The following is a 22,579-nucleotide window of genomic DNA, read 5'->3' as shown; positions in this document are numbered from 1 at the left end:
ACATGACAAGCTGCAGATACTGGAAGCTGGAATTCAGTGGTGAGTCAAGGGATGGGAAGGAATTGTCCACATTTTAGGCTGACACTTTGCAGCAAGACCCAGACTGAAACAGATTTTTGGATGTTGAGAGAATCAAGACATACACAGTTGGTGCAGGAAAGTGGTACTGGGCTTAAAACTAAGCCAAAATTTTATTGAATGGTGCAGTAGGCACCTTAAGATGCTTTCAAGATGGTGCGGGAGAACAACAGAGACGCTTTGCAGGCAGCTTACAACATCTCTGAATATACTTCTTCAAAACAAAGTTACATCGCCATGACTGGCAGAGGGGGAGGAGTGGAGGACTCCAAGCCAGAATAAAATGTCCAGGTATGAGACTTTCTCTATCCCATATCTTGTTAACAAATGCACCGTCGCTGGAGAACAAGAATGAGACGTATCAGAGGGAAATGAGGGATTGCTGCATTCTGTGTTTCACAGAGATGTGACTAACTCAAGGTATGTCGATGATTAGACTCGAGGGCTTCTTGATACACTGGATGGACTGGACTGCTGATTTGGAGAAGGCAAAGGGTCGGTGGGGGGAGGGGATCTGTGTTTTATGGTAAACTCCTTGTGGAGTTTTGTTGCATTCTTGTTCCCCCGACCTGGAACACAGACTGCTTTATTTACTAAGAAGTTCTTCTCCATGATCTTGGCCACAATTTACATACCGTCGAAGGCCAGTGTTAAGTAGGCACTCCAGATATTGAGTGCCGTGATCAGCAAAGAGGAAACAGTCTACTCCAGTGCCTTTCCAATCATTGTCGGGACTTCTGTGAGGCTTCTATGAAGAATCAAGCTTGTGTGTGTTGCTCTGTTTGAAGAAATCATCATCAACATATCACCTGCAGCACCAGGGGTCCCAACATACTCGACCACTGCTACGCTATTATAAGGAATGCCTACCTTTCGTTCCCTAGACCACATTTATGGAAATTTGATCACCTGCTGTGCTCCTTCTACCTGCATACAGGCAGAAGCCAAAGAGCAAGGTCCCAGAAGTAAGGATAACAAAGAGGTGGTCACTGGAGGCAGACGAGCATCTACAGGATTGCTTTGAGTCAGTGGACTGGGCAGTGTTCAAAGACTCATCCTAGATCTGAACATGTCGGGCGACCAAGTAAAATACAAGAGGCCCAGGTATGATCTCCAGAAAGCCATCTCATGGGCGAAGTGGCGATTCACTGAAGGATGCTCAATTGCTCTGACAGGGCCTGAATGCAACATAGGTGACAACAAGGTTTTGTTCCCAGATCAGCTCCAGGTCTCTTATGCTCACTTTGACCATCAAAACACGGAGGCACCTTCACAAAAGCCAACGGCCCTCAATGATACTGTGATTCGAGTTTCTGAGGCATCTTTCAGGAGGACGAACCCACAAACAGCATCCTACCCAGTCAGGGTACGTGGCTAAGTATCAGAGCCCTATGCTGATCAGCATTCACTGAGATCTTTAACATCTCGCTTTGGCAGCCTGAGTTACCCACCTGCTTCAAGTGGAAGAATGTGTTAACCTGCTTCAAAAACTACTTTCCAGTAGCACTTACATCGAGTGATGAATCACTTTGAAAGATATTTATGTTTGCTGAACACCGCTGTTGTCGGTCAAAACAAAGGTCTCGACGAATCCTATAGGAGGGCGATTGAAAATCAAGCTCTCATTCAATATCAGCAAGACCAAGGAGCTTATTACTGACTTCAGGAGTAGGAAACCGGAGGTCCATGAGACAGTTCTCAACAGGGGTATCAGAGGTGGAGAGGATCAACAACTTTAAATTTCTCAGTGTTTTGTTTCAGAGGTTATGTTCAAGGCCCAGCATGTAAGGGTCATTACGAAGAAAACATGGCAATGCCTCTACTTCCTTAGAGATTTGCAAAGATTTGGCACGGCATCTAAACCTTGACAAACTTCTATGGATGTGTGGTGGAGAGTATAATGGCTGGCTGCATCACAGCCTAGTATAGAAACACCAATGCCCTTCAATGGAAAATCCTACAAGATCCTACAAAAAGTCATGGATACAGCCCAGACCATCACAGGTACAGCCCTCCACACCACTGAGCACCTCTACCTTGAGTGCTTTTGCAGGAAAGCAGCATCCATCATCAAGGATCTCCATTACCAACGACATGCTCTCTTCATGCAGCTGCCATCAGGATGATGATACAGGAGCCTCAGGATACATAAAAATCTACAGCACATTACAGGCTCTTCAACCCACTATGTTGTGCTAACCATGTAACCTACTCTAGAAATTGCCTAGAATTTCCCCACCGCATAGTCCTCTATTTTTCTAAGTTCAATGTACCTACCTAAGAGTTTCTTAAAAGACCCTATTAAGAAACTACCACTTTCAGGCTATTGAAGGCTACCACCTTCAACAGCAGTACATTCCACTCACCCAACACTCTGTGTGGAAAAACTTACCCCTGACATCTTATCTGTACCTACACCAAAGCATCTTAAAATTATGCCCCCTTGTATTAGCCATTTCAGTCCTGGGGGGAAAACCTCTAGCTATCCACACAATCAATGCCTCTCATCATCTTATACGGCTCTGTCAAATCACCTCTCACCCTCTGTCGCTCCAAAGGAAAAAGACCAAGTTCACTAAACCTATTCTCATAAGGCACGCTCTACAATCCAGGCAGCATCTTTGTAAATCTCTGCACTCTGTCTATAGCATCCATATCCTTCCTGTAATGAGGTGACCAGACCGAACACAGTACTCCAAGTGGGGTCTAACTAAGGTCTTATATCGCTGTAACATTACCTCACAGCTCTTGAACTCAATCCCACAGTTGATGAATGCCAACACATCATATATCTTCTTAACAACACTGTCAACCTGTGCAGCAGCTTTTAGGTTCCTACGGACATGGCCCCCAAGATCTCGTTGATCCTCCATATTGCCAATTGTCTTACCATTAATATTACATTCTGTCTTCAAATTTGACCTACCAAAATGCACCACGTCACACTTATCTGGGTTGAACTCCATCTGCCACTTCTCAGCCCAGTTCTACATTCTATCAATGTCCCGCTGGACTCAGACCACCAGGTTCAGGTACAGTTAATACCCCTCAACCATCAGGATAACTTCACTCAACTCCACTCACTCCACCAGTGAACAGGCGTACAGATGTACCTAATGAAGTGGCCACTGAGTGTAGTTTAAACATTTTTCCCTCCCCAACCTCAAATGGCTACTCCTCCAGATGAGACCTGCTGTACTTACAAAGAACAATGCTGGTGATATACAGAGGGTTGATGAAGTGGCTGAGGAGGGCTCCTTGGACTCCAAGCACCATCCATCTGCTCAGCTTGTCACTGGCAGACATGCAGCAGACGTGGGTTGCAGTCACACTCGGGGGGCAGCTTACCGCTGGTATGAGACAACCTTTTGAATGTATGTGAAGTGTCATCTTGGGATTTCGGTACGGAACAGTGTCCCTGCAGAACAACATCCAAGGAGAAGGATATTGACAGCGCACCTCTGATAATACATACAGTTGTTGCTATTACCATCATTATGGTTTCTCAACAGTCAGTGCATGCCATTTTCTCACTGTTACCATCAGGTAGGAGATACAGAAGCCTGAAGGCACACACTTAAGCTTCTTCCCCTCTGCCATCCGATTCCTAAATGGACATTGATCCCATGAACACTACATCACTTTTTAAAAATACATTATTTCTGTTTCTGCACGACTTTTAATCTATTCAGTATACATACACTGTAATTTATTTAAATATTTATTTTTATTATTTTCCTTCTTCTATACTGCATTGAACTGCTGCTGCTAAGTTAACAAATTTCACCATACATGCCAGTGATAACAAACCTGATTCTGATCTTTGCTCCAGGTACAACTTGGGCACAGTGGACTTCGGTTAATTGGGACACATTGGCACCAGTACATTTTGACCCAGTTAAGCAACTGCCCCAATTAGCTGATGTTTCTTGGAAATAGTTTAAAAAGGTCTAACAAAGACGAACTGGGTAACAAATAATGTTTAAATGCAATACAGAACAAATTAGAAGACTACCAATGCTACTCGTGGTGGTTGTCCATCGTGCCCGACAATGACAAGAAACCTGTGCGGGTTAAAGTGGAAAAGCCTTTGCACGGGAGTTGTTCCACTCTCTCGACCTCGGAAGTTTAAGTCCAGTGGTACGAACAAGCATCACAAACTGGGGTCTTCCTTAGTTGAGTGGAAGACCATAACGTACCTGGTCACACCCTTTGCTGTTTTCCTGGCCGTTGGATCTCATCCGCCCCATCCACTGAGCTGACTTTGCACACTAGGAAAGGCATGATCCTGTTTCACTGGGGTTTGAAGCAGTGTGGCCACTGTTTTACGCAATCAGCTACCTGGAGCCACAGGTGAGAGCTGAGTGTCTGGTGGGGACCAAAGGTGAGTGAGCTATCCTGGAATGGACATGACAAGCCCCTTCACCAGAGATGCTGCCCCACCCTGGACACCTCAAACACTCCACCAATGCTACTAATTCTGAATACTTATCAATGGAGGAATTACACCGCTGTGAATAGGGTGTCCAAGGAGGGGTAGTGAAGGGGCTTGTCGTGTCCATTCTGGGGTAGCTCACTCACCTTTTGTGCCTACTGAACACTCAACTCTCAGCTGTGGCTCCAAGTAGCTGTTGGCATGTGGCAGTGGCCACACCCGCAGCCACATGCTAATGACTTTGACAGGTGAGCTAAACCAGGTGAGGGGAGCCAACAGCTTCATATCCCGGTGAGATATGGACATGCCTGTCCGAGCGTATAAAGTCAGCTTTGGCGGACTGGGCAGATGAGATCTACAGTGAGATCCGACAGCCAAGACGGCAGCTCTGCCAAGCTTTGTGGAGAGTGAAGAGCATGACAAGGCACAGAAGTAGTCATGGTTATCCACGGCAAACAAGGAGGAGCCCAATTTGTAATGAACATCTGTACCTCTACTAGACCCGGACTTCCAAGTTTGAAAAGAGTAGAAATGCCCCAGTGCAACAGCTTTTCCATTTTAAAAACTCTCCCACACAGGTTTCGCCGTCATCGTCATACACAAACGAATAACTAGCACAATGCCGAGTTCTTCTGATTGGCCGCAAATGAACAAAATTAATGTAGACAACACACATCAAAGTAGCTGGTGAACGCAGCAGGCCAGGCAGCATCTCTAGGAAGAGATGCAGTCGACGTTTCAGGCCGAGGTTAGTCCTGACGAAGGGTCTCGGCCTGAAACGTCGACTGCACCTCCTCCTAGAGATGCTGCCTGGCCTGCTGCGTTCACCAGCAACTTTGATGTGTGTTGCTTGAGTTTCCAGCATCTGCAGAATTCCTGTTGTTTGCGTTTGAAATTAATGTAGACACCTAGTGCAGATAACAGACTGCCTTCAAGAAGCGTTTTTGATAATTGCATCGTCCAGATCTTCATTTTCATTGTAACATTCATGATGACTGTCGGTACTTTCAAATACTTTGTAGTTCCTAACTTGTTAAAGTAGTGAAATTGTTGCATTTTCACCTCTGGCTGTTTCTGGCATCTCCAATTCTGAATTCTTGAAACCGCAGAGAGCAAAACAATTCCAAGTTGTCTTACTGCTTAAATCTCGCCATCAGTGACAGAAATCATTGCTTTTAGAAAACACATACATGCAAAATGACGCTATTTAAAAACTGTTTGCTCTGTCACAATGCAGTGTCCAACTGCCACGAATATGTACGCAACTGATGCTAGTTAGAATTTGTTCAGCAACAGTTTCCTGTCCCAGTTAAGCGGGAATAGTGTCCTTTCATAAACAAAGGAAATCCCAGCAATTTTCTCGATTTTTTTTGTTCAATAGCTGCCGCAAATAAGTGGCTGCCCCAATTACCCGATGGCCCAATTAACCAGAATCCACTGTGTTATTTTCAAATATGTGTGAACTCTTTCTTGTTTAATATTGCCTACGTTAGTGATAAATCAGTTTTATCTGCTGTTCAAAGTGACCATGCTCAGCAATTGCTCCCTAGTACCAGCCGAGCATGATTGTCGATGATTACTTTTAGTTTTCATTACACTCAAAATGAAAAATGAAAGATTATGACAAACATGGCATTGCCCTGTAGCAATTAAGGGATCAGCCATTTCCCAAAGAAATTCATCAATAAAACTGGCAGATTAAGTTATCATTGAGGTACAAGTATATATATGCAAGAAGTGTCTAAAACTATTGGCATGTTCATGAAGCTTGCAAATGTCTCAGAAGATATATATTGGTATCTACCATTCAAATGGAAACAAAGCATTATTCAGCAATCATAGTAGAAATGCAAAAATATATTTACACTTACATAAAGATGCTTTGAGCTGCCCCCTTTGGGGCATTGCTGAGATAGAGGTGGAAAAATATATTCTGCCTAAGAGAGAGGAAATCATTTTCCGAAGACTTGCAGAAGATGCACTTTTCTAACCCCACAGGATCACTGCTGCAGAACAGAAGGAGCTGCTTATACAAATATCTGCAAAATGAGAAAGAAATTGCTGGTTATGAAGAAACTGCCACAATGCAGCAATACAAGCAAAAATCATTTATCCAAAAATATATCTCACAGCTGCTGCAAATCTAAAACAAAATCCTGAAAACACAGAGAATCTTGACAAACACACCCAGCATCTTGATTAAAACACCCAGTGACCTGATGAAAACACACGTCTTGATAAAAACACCCAGGACCTTGATGAAAACGCTCAGCGTCTTGAGGAAAACGCTCAGCGCCTTGAGAAAGTGCCCAGGGCCTTAAGGAAAACACTCAACGCCTTGAGAAAAACACTGTACAACTTGATGAAAACATCTATCATGTTGATGAAAACACTTAGCATCTTGATGGAAACACTGATCATCTTGGTGTCAGTCTCAGGGTCTGCTCAATCTTGGTGGCTGGCAGTGACATTCACTACGTTTAATCCTTTACTGGTGGCCTTGATGGTTTCTACAGACGTTTCTTTTTTAGTAAGTGGTGCAAAGGGACTTGGGAGTCCTCACGCACGATTCCCTAAAGGCTAACTTGGTGGTAAGGAAGGCAAATGCGATCGTAGCATTCATTCATCTAGAATACAAATGTAAAGATGTAATGCTGAGGCTTTATAAGGCACTGGTCAGACTGCACATGGAGTATTGTGAGCAGTTTTGGGCCCCCATCTATGAAAAGATGTGCTGGCATTGGACAGGATACAGAGGAGGCTCACGTGAATAATCTTAGGAATAGAAAGGTTAATATACAAAGAGCATTCGATGGCTCTGAGCCTGTACTCACTGGAGTTTAAAAGAATGAGGGGGGATCTCATTAAAACCTATCATATATTGAAAGACCTAGATAGAGCAGATTTGTAGAGATTGTTCCCTACAGCGGGTGAGTCTAGGATCAGAGAGCACAGCCTCAGAATAGAGGGGCATCCATTCAAAACAGAGATGAGCAGGTATTTAGCCAGAGGGTGGTGAATCTGTGGAATTCATTGTCACAGTTGGCATGCGCAGGCCAAGTCATTGAGTATATTTAAAGCAGAGGTTGATAGGGTCTTGATTAGTCAGGGCATCAACGGTTATGGGGAGAAGGCATGAGAATAGGATTGAGAGAAATAATAAATCAGATGATGGAATGGTGGAGCAGACACTACAGGCTGAATAGCCTAATTCTGCTCTTATGTTTTATGGTCTAAGCTACTTGATCACACCCTATCATGGACAGCAAAGCCAATGAGAGATGGATATTCAGAAAAGTTCTTGAAACATGTGGGCTTAGATGGCATCATGTGAAAAACAGCTAACACTTTATATCTCCACATGTGCCCTGACCCAGGTATTTCTAGCAATGTTTTATAAACATCTCCACAATGGAAGGTGGCCTCGAAGAGGAAGTCAAGCTTCAGGTTGATGCAGCGAGCTGTGAAAGTTAAGTGTATTGACCAGACATAACCTAACGCTGATGTCTGGTTTGAATTGTTAGTTGATATTTGAAAAGCTCATGAGGCCAAGACAGAAAGCTCAAACTTTCACTCTTTACGTAAGCCCAGTAACCCTTGCAGAAATTGTATGTAACTGCCATCTGCAGGAAGGATCATACTTGACCAGTCAGCCCTATATCCATCAATTACTGCCTTAGTGAAAATAAAAGGAAGGTGCCTCCTTGCCTGTCTCTCTCTCTGTGGAGTTTTTATTTATGTATTGAGATACAGTGCAGAATAGTCCCTCCCAGCTCTTCAAGCCATGCCGCCCAGCAACCCCAATAACCCCCCCACGCCCCACAACGACTTAACCCCAGCCTAATCACGGGACAATTTACAATGACCAATTAACCTACTTCCCAATATGTCTTTGGACCGTCTTCCGGTGTAAGATGCTGCTTCTGAATGTTCTATGTTCTACCGTGGCGCCCACGTCCCCATCAACTATGGTGGGGGGGGGGGTAAAACAGAAACACCAAACAGTAATATCAATTTGTACAACAACATTGGGTACTGTATGAGAGGCAGGCATAATACAGTAAAGCAAAGGCAAAATAAGAGGGTGAAAGTGCACAGAGAGGAGGGCAGCTTCTATATCACATTGATACAAGTATTGTTGCCATTTCATGTTTTCTACCTTGTGACTTATATAAAAAAAAGGGGAGAAACTGAATGATGTGACTCAGCCACTCTAAACACCATGGAAATTTTCAATCAGGACAGCACAACTGTTAGATCCCACTTAGCTATCCGGAAACCTTGTGGCAGTTTCAAAGTTTCACAAGACGATAGACGTTTTCTCTGTAACTATCTTCATTGTTCAATGGGCCGACAGACTCACAGCCATGATCAATAAACAGAATCCATATATTTTGTGCCTTGGAAAATAGACTGGAGGTTTTTTGCTAACGTCCTGTGCCACTCCGGAAATGGGCCAGGCAAGGTGCACTGGGACCTACTGATAACATGCATTGGTGCATGTGAGCTTGGTTTCAACGTTTGGATAGGTACGTGGACGCAAGGGGTATGGAGGGGCTTTGGTCCAGGTCAGGTTGACGGGAGTAAGCAGTTTAAGTAGTTCGGCACTGATGGGCCAAAGGGCCTGTTTCTGTGCTGTACTTTCACTTTTGTTTTCATCTGACGATGAAGAATAGCTGAAAAGCTTCACAAAGTCACTGAATGATTGAAATATGCAATGTTGAAGTGTCGATGCTGCCAGTCAGCACCGATAATGCAGCAATTGCAGGCAGATTGTTGGCAGGTTTAAGTTATGCCTGTATTTATTGAGTAGGTTGTCAAGTTTCAGACTTGGAGGTTTAGGAGATCAATGCTCATAAGAAAAGCAGGCAAGCAAATCAATAAGAGTAACACACACAAAATGCTGCAGGAAATCAGCAGACCAAGCAGCATCTATGGAAAGGAATAAAGAACAAACGTTTTGGGCTGAGATCCTTCATCAGGACTGACCTTATAAAGGGTCACGGCCCTAAAAGTTTATCCCTATTTTATCATGTGCCTCCAAATACCGAGACCTCATCCTTAATAATCCACTCCAACATCTCCCCAACCACTGATATCAGACTAACTGGCCGATCATCTCCTTTCTTCTGCTTCTCTCCTTTCTTGAAGAGTGGAGTGACATTTGCAATTTTTTCAGTCTTCCAGAACCATTCCAGAATCTAGTGATTATTGAAAGATCATTACCAATGCTTCCAAAATCTCTTCAGCCACCTCTTTCAGAACTTTGGGGTGTATACCATTTGTCCAGGTATCTTATCTACCTTTCAGTTTCCCCAAGAACCTTCTCTGTAGAAATGGTAACTTCACAAACTTCATAACACCTGGAACTCCTACCACACTGCTAATTGTAATGTATGGATCTATTTCTTATAGAGCAGTGACTCTCCTTAGCACTACTTATGCACTGAAAACTTACCTGTGTGCTTTGATCTGTTGTCTACACCTGTGCTCTCTCTCTCTCCCTGTAATGTGAATACACCAGTTAAGGTGCCACACATGAGGCTGCTTAGCAAGATAAAATCCTATGGCATTATAGGAAAGATACTGGCATGGATAGAGGAATGGCTGACAGGCAGGAGGCAGTGAGTAGGTATAAAGGCTGCCTTTTCTGGTTGGCTGCCCAGTGACTAGTGGTGTTCCTTAGGGATCAGTATTGGGACCGCTACTTTTCACATTGTTTGTCAATGATTTAGATAATGGAATTGAAGGCTTTGTGGCAAAGTTTGCGGATGATACGAAGATAGGTGGAGAGGTAGGTAGAGAGAGTTTGCAAATCAGGCAAGAAACACAATTAAAGAGAAAAACCACACAGAGTGAAAAGTTTCAAACAGAAAACTAAACAAATGCGTAAAGTGACGAATGTGAAACAGAATCAGACAACACAGAGTCAGACAAGGGTGAGCTGCAATGCCTAGAACTGCAAGCATAACTGAAGCAGATCACAAAATCATCTGGATCACAATAGATGTGTCTGCTATAGAACTGGATACAGGGTCAGCTTTGTCTATAATTTCAGAGGCTGACTACAATAGACTGCTCTCTAAGCTAACATTAGAAAAGATCTCAGTGGTGCTAAAGACTTATACAGGTGAAAAAGTGTCTCCAAGAGCAAACTGAAAGTAAATGTGATGTACGGAGGCAGAACACAGCAGTTAGAGCTGTATGTGTTGAGAAGTGGGGAGGAGGGGCAGTGCCTTTTGAACAAGAATGGCTGAAAAAAATCCAACTAGACTGGCACACATTAAAAGCTCTCAATGTGTCAAAAGGCAACTGCTGCCCAAATGGTAGCACTAACCACAGACTGCCAGAGTTGCTTAATGTTAATGAGAAGGTATTTGAGAAGGGGATTGGTAAACCCCAAGGCATGAAGGCCAGAACTGAAATGGATGAAGCAGCAACAACACCAAGATTCCATAGAGCGCGTCCAGTGCCTTACGCACAATGTCCTGAAGTGGATGCTGAACTTCAGAGCTTAGAGGTTTCTGGCATTCTCTCTAAGATTGAGTGTAATGAGTGTAATGCCCATTGTCCAGGTGATCGAGAAAGGAAAGGTCAGAGCTGTTCTCATATGCGGGGATGTCAGGGCGAGCATCAGCCCTGTGCTACATACTGTGCAATATCCCCTGCTGTGAATAGAATACATTTTTGCATCTTTGGAAGACAGGAAGTGGTTCTCAAAGATAGACTTGTCACAAGCCTATATGCAAATACAGATTGAGGAGTCAAGCAGGAAGTTAATCACAATCAACACTCACAAGGGACTGTTCCAGTAAAATCATTTCACCTTTGGCGCTGCACCAGCTCCAGCAGTTTGGCAAAGAGCAAGCGACCAACTGATCCAAGATATCCCAGGAACACAATGACTAACAAGAATGATGAAGAGCACGTCCAGAAAGTTGGCTGAGTTCTGCATGCAAAGAGAGAAATGTAAGTTTTTCAAGAATGAAATCCCATATTGTGGACATGTCACTGACAAGCATGGCTTACATAAGTCACAAAAGAAGACAGAAGCAGTGCTGCAGGCACCCAAACCAGAAAATATATCACAACTCAGGTCATGCTTGCAACACACACTAAATGCTGGAGGAACTCAGCAGACCAGGCAGCATCTATGGAAAAGAGTACAGTCGACATTTTGGGCTGAGATCCTTCATCAGGACGGTCTGAGATCTTGCATAGACCTCCTGAAACCAAATCTACGGAGGGAAGTGCAGAATAAACAGTTTAACCAGCTGCCAAGTGAAGTAGCAAGGAGCTTCAAGGTTGGACAGGAAGTCCTAGCGTCTGATTACCAAGAAGACAAATAGACATCTGGTGGGATAGCTACTAGAACTGGACCACTGATGTACACAGTGGATGTTGGAGATCAGACATGGAAACGTCATGGATGCTCAGCTAAAGAACACAGCTGAGTCGACTGCATCCAACAAGGCGGACACATTACAGCCACCGGAATTACCATTCAGTGATGATCATGTCACTGACAGCAACGTAACAGCTGCAACAGAGGAAGTTGCTGTTGACAAGACACCAGCCAAACCTGACGCCACTCCACAGGTCCAAAGATGTTATCCTGAAAGAAACGGAGCGCCATTCAAAAGACTGAATCTTTAGTATAGTGAAATTAGCTATGGACTGTTATTATGAAAGCACGTTTATTTGAATATGGAATTGAATGTTTTGTTACATATACAGTTTTATGTTACATTAATCTAAAGGGGAGGAAGTGTAATGTATGGACTTATTTCTATTAAAGCAATACGTACGGACTGATAACTTAGCCATACATACTGATCTGTTGTCTATGCATGCGCAGTGATAACCTCTTGCTCTCTCCCCCTGCAATGTGAATACACCAGTTAACCTCACTTCCCGTGTACATGCTTTTATTTAATTGATATGTAGTTGTACAGACACAACACTAATGTCTTCCACAGTGAAAACTGATGCAAAGCACTTGGTTTTGAATTATTTTTTTAAAAAATAACTATTTTGACATACTAATGTGCCTGTTCCAATCCAGCCCGTTAGCTCCAGTCTCCCCTCAATTCTGTTCAAAAGGATCAGCCTCATTTCCTCTTTATTACAGTGCCTCTAGAATGCAAATGTTTGCACTGTCTCTTTGCACTTGGAAGAACTACTTAGAAACACATACTCCACTGAGTATATTAAGGATGAGAGACAGGAGGTCTCATGATATAGATTTAAACCAACTTTCTGCGTCATTACCTTTGCAATGCTCTTCTGGCGACCACTACAGCATGACAGTCATGGAGTAAACGGCCATCGAAACATATCCAACCGCTGTAACAAGTCTCTCCTGTTCCTATTGCAACAACTTCGTACTTTTCACCAGCGTTGTCACTGCAGTCTTCTATCACTGTGGAGCCAAAGTCAATGGTGGTAAAGGGCATCGTTTTGAAGCAGGGATTGAAACATTCTTGCTGAAGCAGAATGAAAGATGCTGTATTTTTTATTATCAATGGCTTGGGACTGCTTGATATAGGCAATGGAAGCTAAAGGTATTCCGGAACTGCTGTACATTCATTAGTGCAATACACTGTGTTGAAGTTTGCACAATCATGTAAACTGGAAAAAGGGAAGGTGAATGGGGGAGTGAGCGGAAGTTAGAGGTAAAAAAAAAAGAGGATTTTCTCTGTAATTTAGTAAACAAAATCAAATTGGTTATTTTTAAACTCACACTGTTGATACTTATGCTGCACCAATCCTCAACCCCACCCCTGCATCTTCAACTTCTACTCTTTGAAATTTTCCTCAAGTCTGCAGAGATTTAGCATGACATCTGGAACTTTGACAAACTTCTATAAATGTGTAGTGGAGAGTATATTGACTGGCTGCATCATGGCCTGGTATGGGAGAACCAATGCCTTTGAATGGAAAGTCCTACAAAAAGTAGTAGATACGGCCCAGTCCATCACGGGTACAGCCCTCCCCACCACTGAGCACATCTACATGAAACACTGTCGCAGGAAAGCGCAATCCTCATCAGAGACCCCCACCCAGGATATGCTTTCTTCTAGCTGCTGCCTTCAGGAAGAACGTACAAGAGCCTCAGGACTCCTCTTAACAATCAGGCTCTTGAACCAACAGGGATAACTTCACGCAACTTCGCTTGTCCCAGCACTAAAGTGTTCCCATAAATTATGGGCTCACTTTCAAGGACACTTCATCTCAATATTAATTGCTTATTTATATTATTGTTTCTTCACTCTGCATTTGCAGTTTGTTGCCTTCTGCACTCTGGATGAACGCCCAAGTTGGGCAGTCTTTCATTGATCTATCAGTTACAATTCTACAGATTTGTTGAGTATGCCCATATGAAAATGAATCTCAGGGTTATATGTGCAACATATACTTTGTTAATAAATTTACTTTGTACTTAAAAATATAGAATTTTAACTGAAAGAATCCTGGGATCTGCAGACAATGCATAATTAAAAACTAGATTTCTTCCTAAATTTTTACAAAGAATCCCCAAAATGTCTTGTTTTCCGACCAACCATCTGGAGTTGAGTTGCACTAGGATTCAAACCAAGGAACTTGGATAACAGCTTGAAAATTATAAATCTAGAAAATACAAGCAATAATCAAAATACAGAACTCATACCAAGCTGATTATTCTGAACAGACTGGAAGGTTACTTGCTTCAGAACTCCACATGGGTGAACTGCTTCTTCAAACTTTAGCAGCCAAAATGCACTCACATAGTCTCAAGTTAAAGGCTGAAAGAGGAAAGCTGACACCTCACTTGTGGGTGTTCCAGAAGTAATCTGTTTAAACCTAGTTAATATCCCAACTCAGTCATCCACGTCTCGGCTAACAATTGCTGTTCCAAGTCGGAATTAACCCACTGCTTCTTGCATGCAATCGCAGTTTCACAGGACAGAATATCTAAAAAGATTGTTGTGAATCCTGCTTTCGCTATTACCAGACTGATGCAATTTTCTTCTCTGTAAACTAGATATGTGTTTTAAGAAAGCTTCTTTGTATCAATCACATTTCAATTAAATGCTTCAAATGGAACTCTCCATCAATAGCAAGGTAACACGGTAGTGTAATAGTTAGCACACTGCTTCACAGCGACAGAAAACACTGGTCGAGGTTCAATTCTTGGCACTTTCTGAATAGTATGCTTCCCCCCCACCCCCACCCGGTGACTGCGTAAGTTTCCTCACTTTCCGAAGACGTATGGGTTAGGGTTAGGTTGCCACTGGAACCGTGGTGACACTAACGGGCAGCCCAGTACAATCCTTGGCTGTGTTGGTCAATGACACAAAATGACACATTTCGCTGTATGTTTCAAAGTTCAAAATAAAAGACAATAGAGAGTTCTTAAAGTGAAATCATTGGTTGTGAGAACATCTCAATGGATGGGCAAGTGAGTGTAGTTATCCCCTTTTGTTCAACAGCTTGATGGTTGAAGGGTAGTAACTCTTCTTGAACCTAGTGGTGTGAGTCCTGAGGCTCTTTTACCTTCTGCCTGATGACACCAGCAGGAAAAGAGCATGTCTGTATGATAGGGATCTCTGACGAGGGATGCTGCTTTCCTACAATCGCTTTTCATATAGATGTGCTTAATGGTTGGGAGGGATTTACCCATGATGTACTGGGGCAAATCCCCTAACTTTTGGCATTGAGTTCAAAAGTCAAGAGGTTCTGTTGCAACTTTATAAAACTCTGGTTAGGCCACATCAAGAGTATTGCATACAGTTCTGGTCGCCGCACTACAGGAAGGATGTAGAGGCTTTGGAGAGGGTGCAGAAGAGGTTTCCCAGGATACTGCCTGGTTTAGAGGGCATTTGCTATCAAGAGAGGCTGGACAAACTTGGGTTGTTTTCTCTGGAACGGTGGAGGCTGAGGGGAGACCTGAGAGAGGTTTACAAGATTATGAGAGGCATAGATAGAGTGGACAGAGAGTTATCTGTCTCCCAGCGTTGAAGAGTCTAATAACAGAGGGCATGCATTAAAGGTGAGAGGGGTAGGTTCAAAGGGGTTGTGAGGGGTGAGCTTTTTGCTCAGTGAGTGGTGGATGCCTGGAATGCACTGGCTGGTAGAGGCTTTTTAGAGAGTTTAGATAGGTACATGACTATGAGGAAGATGGAGGGATATGGGTGTTGTGTAGGTAGGAGGGATCAGTTTTTGGGAGTTTTTTTAAATTTACTTTTTAGCTGATTCAGTAAAACATTGTGGGCCAAAGGGCCTATTCCTGTTCTGTGCTGTTCTATGTTCTTGTTGATTATTTCTGGCTTCCTTGTCCTCATTCAGGATTCTAATCCAAAATGTTAACAGTTCCTTTTCTACACAGATTCCCCTCAATCTACTGAGTTCCTCCAGCAGATGTTGCTCCAAATTCTAGCATAGGCAATCTCTATATCTTCAACCTGTCTACAAGTAAATTATTTCCAAAGCTTTAGGACACCATAAATGATGTGGAACTTCCTGTTGGAAGGCTGACAATGATGTGGGCATGCGTGGGAGCCCTGTACCCAAACTAGAGACTGACATCATAATCTGGTGCAAAGAGAAAGCTTCTCTCTTTGCATATTTTCTACATTGGATATTAAATTTAATGGTCGATTACTTTAAAACATTAAGAAGCAACAAAAAATCTTATTTATTTTCCAGTTCAAACTACAGATTTCCCTTGCAATGAAGTGGCACATCAGGGGTGACTAACTTACCTTTCTCTACTATGAAGGCAGCCAGTGTCTTTGTGGAGCTCTGAACATTTGGGTGGCATTTCAAGAGCATCTTCAATACGCAATTGCTAACTGCTGCACATCGGATAGGATGAATAACCAAATTTTCTGAAATACATCAAGAGAGATGATATTCAAATAATAAATGCAGAAGATTCAGCAGATGCTTGAAATCCAGAGCAACACACAGAAAAAGCTGGAGGAACTTAGGTCAGGCGGCATCTATGGGGATGAATAAACCATAGAACCATGGAACACTACAGCACAGAAAACAGGTCATTCGACCCTTCTAGCCTGTGCCGGAACTTTATTCCGCTAGTCCCATTGACCTGCACTCAGTCCACAACCCTCCAGACCTCTCCCATCCATGTAGCTATCCAATTTATTCTTAAAACTTAACAGTGAGCCCGCATTTACCACGTCAGATGGCAGCTCGTTCCACACTCCCACCACTCTCTGAGTGAAGAAGTTCCCCCTAAATCTTTCCTCTTTCACCCTAAAGCCATGTCCTCTCATATTTATCTCTCCTAATCTAAGTGGAAAGAGCCTACTCATATTTACTGTCTATACCCTCATAATTTTGTAAACTTCTATCAAGCCCCCCCATTCTTCTACGCGCCAAGGAATAAAGTCCTAATCTGTTCAATCTTTCCCTGTAACTCAACTCCTGAAGACCCAGCAACATCCTAGTAAATCTTCTCTGCACTCTTTCAATCTTACTGATATCCTTCCTATAGTTAGGTGACCAGAACTGCACACAATACTCCAAATTTGGCCTCGCCAATGTCTTATACAACCTCACCAAAACATCCCAACTCCTATACTCAATACTTGGATTTATGAATGCCAGGATACCAAAACCCTTCTTTACAACCCTGCCTTCCTGTGACGTCACTTTCAGGGAATTGTGTATCTGAACTCCCAGATCCCTTTGTTCCTCCGCACTCCTCAGTACCCTACCATTTACTGTGTATGTCCTACCTTGATTTGTCCTTCCAAAATGCAACACCTCACACTTGTCTGCATTAAATTCCCTCTGCCATTTTCTGGCCCATTTTTTCCAGTTGATTCAGATCCCTCTGCAAGCTTTGAAAGCCTTCCTCACTGTCCACAACGCCTCCAATCTTAGTGTCATCAGCAAACTTGCTGATCCAATTTCCCACATTATCATCTAGATCATTGATATAGACAACAAACAACAATGGTCCCAGCACAGATCGCAGAGGCACACCACTAATCACAGGCCTCCAGTCTGAGAAGCAATCATCCACTACCACTCTGTCTTCTCCCACACAGCCAATTTCGAATCCAGTTTACAACCTCTCCATGGATACCTAATGTCTGAACCTTCTGAACTAACCTCCCATGTGGGACCTTGTCAAAGGTCTTACTAAAGTCCACGTAGACAACATCCACAGTCTTTCCTTCATCTACTTTCTTGGTAACCTCCTCGAAAAACTCTACAAGATTCGTTAAACACAATCTACCACACACAAAGCCATGCTGACTATTCTTAATCAGCCCTTGGCTGTCCAAATACTTGTATATCCGATCTCTCAGAACACCTTCCAATAATTTTCCTACTACTGATATCAGGTTCACTGGTCTGTAATTACCTGGTTTACTTTTGGAGCCTTTTTAAACAACGGAACAACATGAGCTACCCTCCAATCCTCCGGCACCGCACCCGTGGCTAAGGACATTTTAAATATTTCTGCCAGGGCCCCTGCAATTTCTACACTAGTCTCCCTCAAGGTCCGAGGAAATATCATGTCAGGGGGATTTATCTACCCTTATTCGCTGTAAGGCAGCAAACACTTCCTCCTCTTTAATCTCTATGACACTACTGCTTGTTTCCCTTCCTTCCTTCCATATACGCTATGCCAGTTTCCTGAGTAAATACTGATGCAAAAAAACTGTTTAAGATCTCCCCCATCTTGTGAGGCTCTGCACATAGATGACCACTCTGGTCCTCCGGGGACCAATTCTGTCCCTTACTATCTTTTTACTCTTAATATACTCGTAGAAACCCTTCGGGGTTACCTTCACATTATCTGCCAAAGCAACATCATGTCTTCTTTTTGCCTTTCTGATTTCCTTCTTTAGTATTTTCTTACATTTTCTATACTCTTCAAGTACCTCATTTGTTCCTTGTTGCCTATACCTGTTATACACCCTCTCTTTTTCCTAACCAGATCGCCAATATCCCTTGAAAACCAAGGTTCCCTATGCCTGTTAACTTTGCCTTTAATCCTGGCAGGAACATGCAAACTCTGCACTCTCAAAATTTTGCCTTTGAAGGCCTTCCACTTGCTGAACACATCCTTGCCAGAAAACAACTTATCCCAATCCACTCTTCCTAGATCCCTTCTCATTTCTACAAAATTGGCCCTTCTCCAATTTAGAACCTCAACTCAGGGACCAGACCTATCCTTATCCATAATTAATTTTAAACTAATGACATTGTGATCACTGGACCCAAAATGTTCGTCTACACATACTTCTGTCACCTGACCTGTCTGTTTCCCTAATAGGAGATCAAGCATTGCATCCCCTCTCGCAGGTACCTCTATATATTGATTTAGAAAACCTTCCCGAACGCATTTGACAAACTCCAAGCCATCTCGCTCAGTGGTCCCCAACCACCAGGCTGCAAAGATGTGCTACTGTGACTGACTATTGGAAGTGAAATATTAGGATAATGGGCTGTAGAGTCTCTTTCTGTACGGCCGTGTCGGTGACAGACCCTATTGAGACGGGAAGAATCATCCATCTGTCTGAAACACTGGTACAGGAGGAAATGATATGATTTGGAGATATGAAACGATGTGAGTCAGCTGCACCGTTCCTCATTCCCTGTCATGCACTGTTGAACTTGAACACCCCCCTCCCCCCATCAGTGGCTCCACAAGAATATTGTCAATATTAAATCGGTCCGCGGTGCGAGAAAGGTTGGGGACCCTTGATCTAGCCCTTTCACAATGTGGGAGTCCCAGTCAATATGTGGAAAGTTAAAATCTCCTACTACTACAACTTCTGATTCTTACATCGGTCTGCTATCTCTCTACAGATTTGCTCCTCCAATTCTCTCTGACTATTGGGCGGTCTATAATACAACTCTATTAGTGTGATCACACCTTTCCCGTTCCTCAGCTCCACCCATATGGCCTTTGTAGACAAGCCCTCCAGGCTGTCCTGTCTACGCACAGCTGTGATATTTTCCCTGACTAGTAATGCCACTCCTCCCCCTTTCATCCTTCCCCCTCTGTCACCTTTGAAACAACGGAACCCCGGAACATTAGACTGCCAGTCCTGCCCCTCCTGCAACCAAGTCTCACTAATAGCAATAACGTGCCAATCCATGCCCTAAACTCATCTGCCTTACCTACAATACTCCTTGTTGATGTTTCGGGCAAAGAACCTTCAACAGGACTGAAAAGGAAGTGGGAAGATGCCCAATTAAAAAAGGTGGGCTGGCAGGTGATCGGTGATGCCAGGTGGGTGGGAAAGGTCAAGTACTGAAAAAGGGGGAAACTGATTGGAGGGAAGAATGGTCCATAGGAGAATGGGAAGGAGAATGGGAAGGAGGAGAGGAACCCAGGGGGAGGTGACGGGCAGCTGAGAAGAGGTAAGAGGCCAGAGTGGGGAATAGAAGAAGGGGTGAGGGGGAGGGAATTTTTTTTAACCAGGAGAGATCGATATTCTTGCCGTCAGTTTGAAGGTATTCAAATAATCAGATTCAGTCAGAACATAATGAACAGCACCTTAAAAAAGAATTTCATTTAAATTGTTTGAAACTCCCAGTAAGTTATCCCTTCTCAACTTCCCAGAAAGACCAGCAATTCGCAGATCAGTGAAAAAATACTTTGACTCTGCACTGTTACCATATTCAGAATTGTGGCAGCATCCTCACCTTCAGCCAGAAATTTGAATTCAAGTCCACTTGAGACTTGAGGAAATAATCTGGGCTCTACTGGGATGTTGCACTGAGAACACATTAGACTGCTGGACAAGGAACAAAACTCAAGCCTGTTCACTTCTTCAACTGAATGCAAAAGACCGCACGGCATCACTTTAAAGACAAAGGTGCACTGTATGACTCCGCGACTTAACCACATTAATGTAATGGTTAGCGCAATGCTATTACATCACAGGGTATTGGAGTTCAACGTTCAGTCCAGGCATCCTCTGTAAGGAGCCTTTGTACATCCTCCCCGCGGAATGTGTGGGCTTCCTCCCACAGTCTGAAGACATAGAAGTTAGTAGATTAATTTCTCATCGTAAATTCTCCCGTGATTAGGTTAGGGATTGAAATCAGGGGTAGTTGGGTGGTGCAGTTCGAAGGACCAGAAGGTCATATTCCGCACTGTATCTCGAAATAAATAAACAAACTTCTTCTCAGTGAGGAGACAAACCCTTCTGCAAACAGACTACTAGATAGGTATATGGAGGAATTTAAGGTGGGGGCTTACATGGGAGGCAGGGTTTGAGGGTCAGCACAACATTGTGGGCTGAAGGGCCTGTACTGTGCTGTACTATTCTATGTTCTAACTATAAATGTAATGTAACTGCTGAGGGATCTTGCTGTGCACAAACTGATTGCTACATTTCCTGCTGAAGGGTTTCAGCCCAAAACATCCACTGTACTCTTTTCCATAGATGCTGCCTGGCCTGCCGAGTTCCTCCAGCATTTTGTGTGTGTTGCCTACGTTGCTACAACACAGTGAATTTATGAGTGGAACAGCACTGAATCCTTTGGCCTGTATGAAGGTTGTAAAGGGTGTAGGTACACCCTCTCTTCGACATTTGCAGTTTAATGTTTAAACTGTGGAGTGGAAAAAGTGAAGGGACGTGCGCATGTGTGGATGCTAATACTTATCTATAGTTTCTAAATATCATTTGGCCTATAGACTCTATGCTGACCTGTAGTTGCTAAATACCATTTGGCCTATTACGTCTACCCTGATATGAGTCTACGCTGACCTGTAGTTTCTAAATAGCATTTGACATATTGAGTCTACCCTGATTTGAATCTATGTTGATCTATAGTTTCTAAATAACATTTGACCTATTGAGTCTACGCTGACCTGTAGTTTCTAAATAGCATTTGATCTATTGAGCCTACACTGAGTTGCTGAGCAATCCCATTCACCCACTAATGTTCCCTGTGAGCTACTTTGATATTCTTATTCAGCTTATCTCTCATCTACACAGCAGAGTTGATTCACAATGCCCAATTAACCTCGCCATCAGCATGTTTTTTTTTGGTTCAAGTTTTCTATTACAGCATAGAACAGTACAGCAGAGGAGAAGGCCCCTTGGGCCACCAACTCTGTGCTGAGCACCATGCCAAATTTAAGTAAACCCCTCTGCCTACACGTGGCCCACATCCCCCCATTTCCCACGAATTCATGTACCTAATTAAACACCTCTTGAAAGCCACTATTGCAGCTGCTTCCAGCACCATCCCTAGCAGCCTGTTCCAAGCACCTACAAATCTCTAAAAAAACCTTACCTTTCTCATCCCCGTCACCCTACACATATGCTTAGAATAAAGACAAAAGATTCTGCAGAGGCTGGAAATCCAGAGCCCAATGCTGGAGAGTCACAGCAGGTCAGGCAGCATCTATGGAGGGAAATAAACAGTTGACATTTCGGGCCGAGACCCTTCACCAGGACTCACAACGATGAATGTTTATTCCTCTCTGTAGGTGCTGCCTGACCTGCTGAGTTGCCCCAGTGTTCTGTAAGTGTTGCTTTCTACTGTTTGACTTTCCCACCCTTGGATTAAAGGTTTGGCCGTCTATCCTATCTATGCCTCTCTTCTATCAGGTCTCTCTCCCTTGGCCTCTGACACACCAGGAAAAAAGAACCCAAGCTCACCAACCTCTCGTTAAAGCTAACACCATCTATTCTATTTGTATAGTCCAGCATGCTGGTTTGGTCCACAACCTTGCATGTTACACAAAGTAGAATCATCTGCCAGTAAGCGCACAGTAACTCATTTGGACTCACTATCGGAAGTATCTCCTTTGTCCTAGCCATCCCATGCCCAGGCTCAAGGGTATCAAGGCGGCAGGGCCCGGGTGTGAGAGCGAGGAAAAGCCCAAGGTTTGGACGGTTTAAGTGTTGGGCCAGATTGAAAAGGTCAGGGTGTTGGGACTGGAGACAAGAGATGGGGTGGTGTTCAGCTCACTGCTTGGCCAGGTTTACTTGTCTCTGCACTAAACTGAGGCTGCAGAGTTGACTGGCTTACTGGCCGTGGACTCCCTTTCAGGAACTTCAGTTCTGAATGTTATTTGCT

General features: G+C 43.5%; 1 protein-coding gene across 3 annotated transcripts in view; it reads right to left on the bottom strand.

Moving 5' to 3' along the window:
• adad2 (adenosine deaminase domain containing 2) overlaps positions 1 to 22,579 on the bottom strand; it is an 82,186-nt gene that overhangs the window by 17,061 nt on the left and 42,546 nt on the right. For 2 of the 3 annotated variants that reach the window (XM_072269806.1, XM_072269807.1), the window contains 5 exons: positions 16,258 to 16,383; positions 12,785 to 12,935; positions 11,340 to 11,462; positions 6,385 to 6,552; positions 3,282 to 3,496 (listed from right to left, as the gene is read on the bottom strand). In XM_072269806.1, coding sequence (XP_072125907.1) covers positions 3,282 to 3,496; positions 6,385 to 6,552; positions 11,340 to 11,462; positions 12,785 to 12,935; positions 16,258 to 16,383 — 783 coding nt within the window. The remainder of the gene's footprint in view (positions 1 to 3,281; positions 3,497 to 6,384; positions 6,553 to 11,339; positions 11,463 to 12,784; positions 12,936 to 16,257; positions 16,384 to 22,579) is intronic. The other variant, XM_072269808.1, reaches the window with a different exon arrangement.

This window comes from Mobula birostris, chromosome 10 (genome assembly GCF_030028105.1).
Source record: "Mobula birostris isolate sMobBir1 chromosome 10, sMobBir1.hap1, whole genome shotgun sequence".
Lineage (NCBI taxonomy): Eukaryota > Metazoa > Chordata > Chondrichthyes > Myliobatiformes > Myliobatidae > Mobula > Mobula birostris.
Note: the sequence above shows the minus strand (reverse complement) of the source record. Positions and strands in the feature narration are given on the sequence as shown.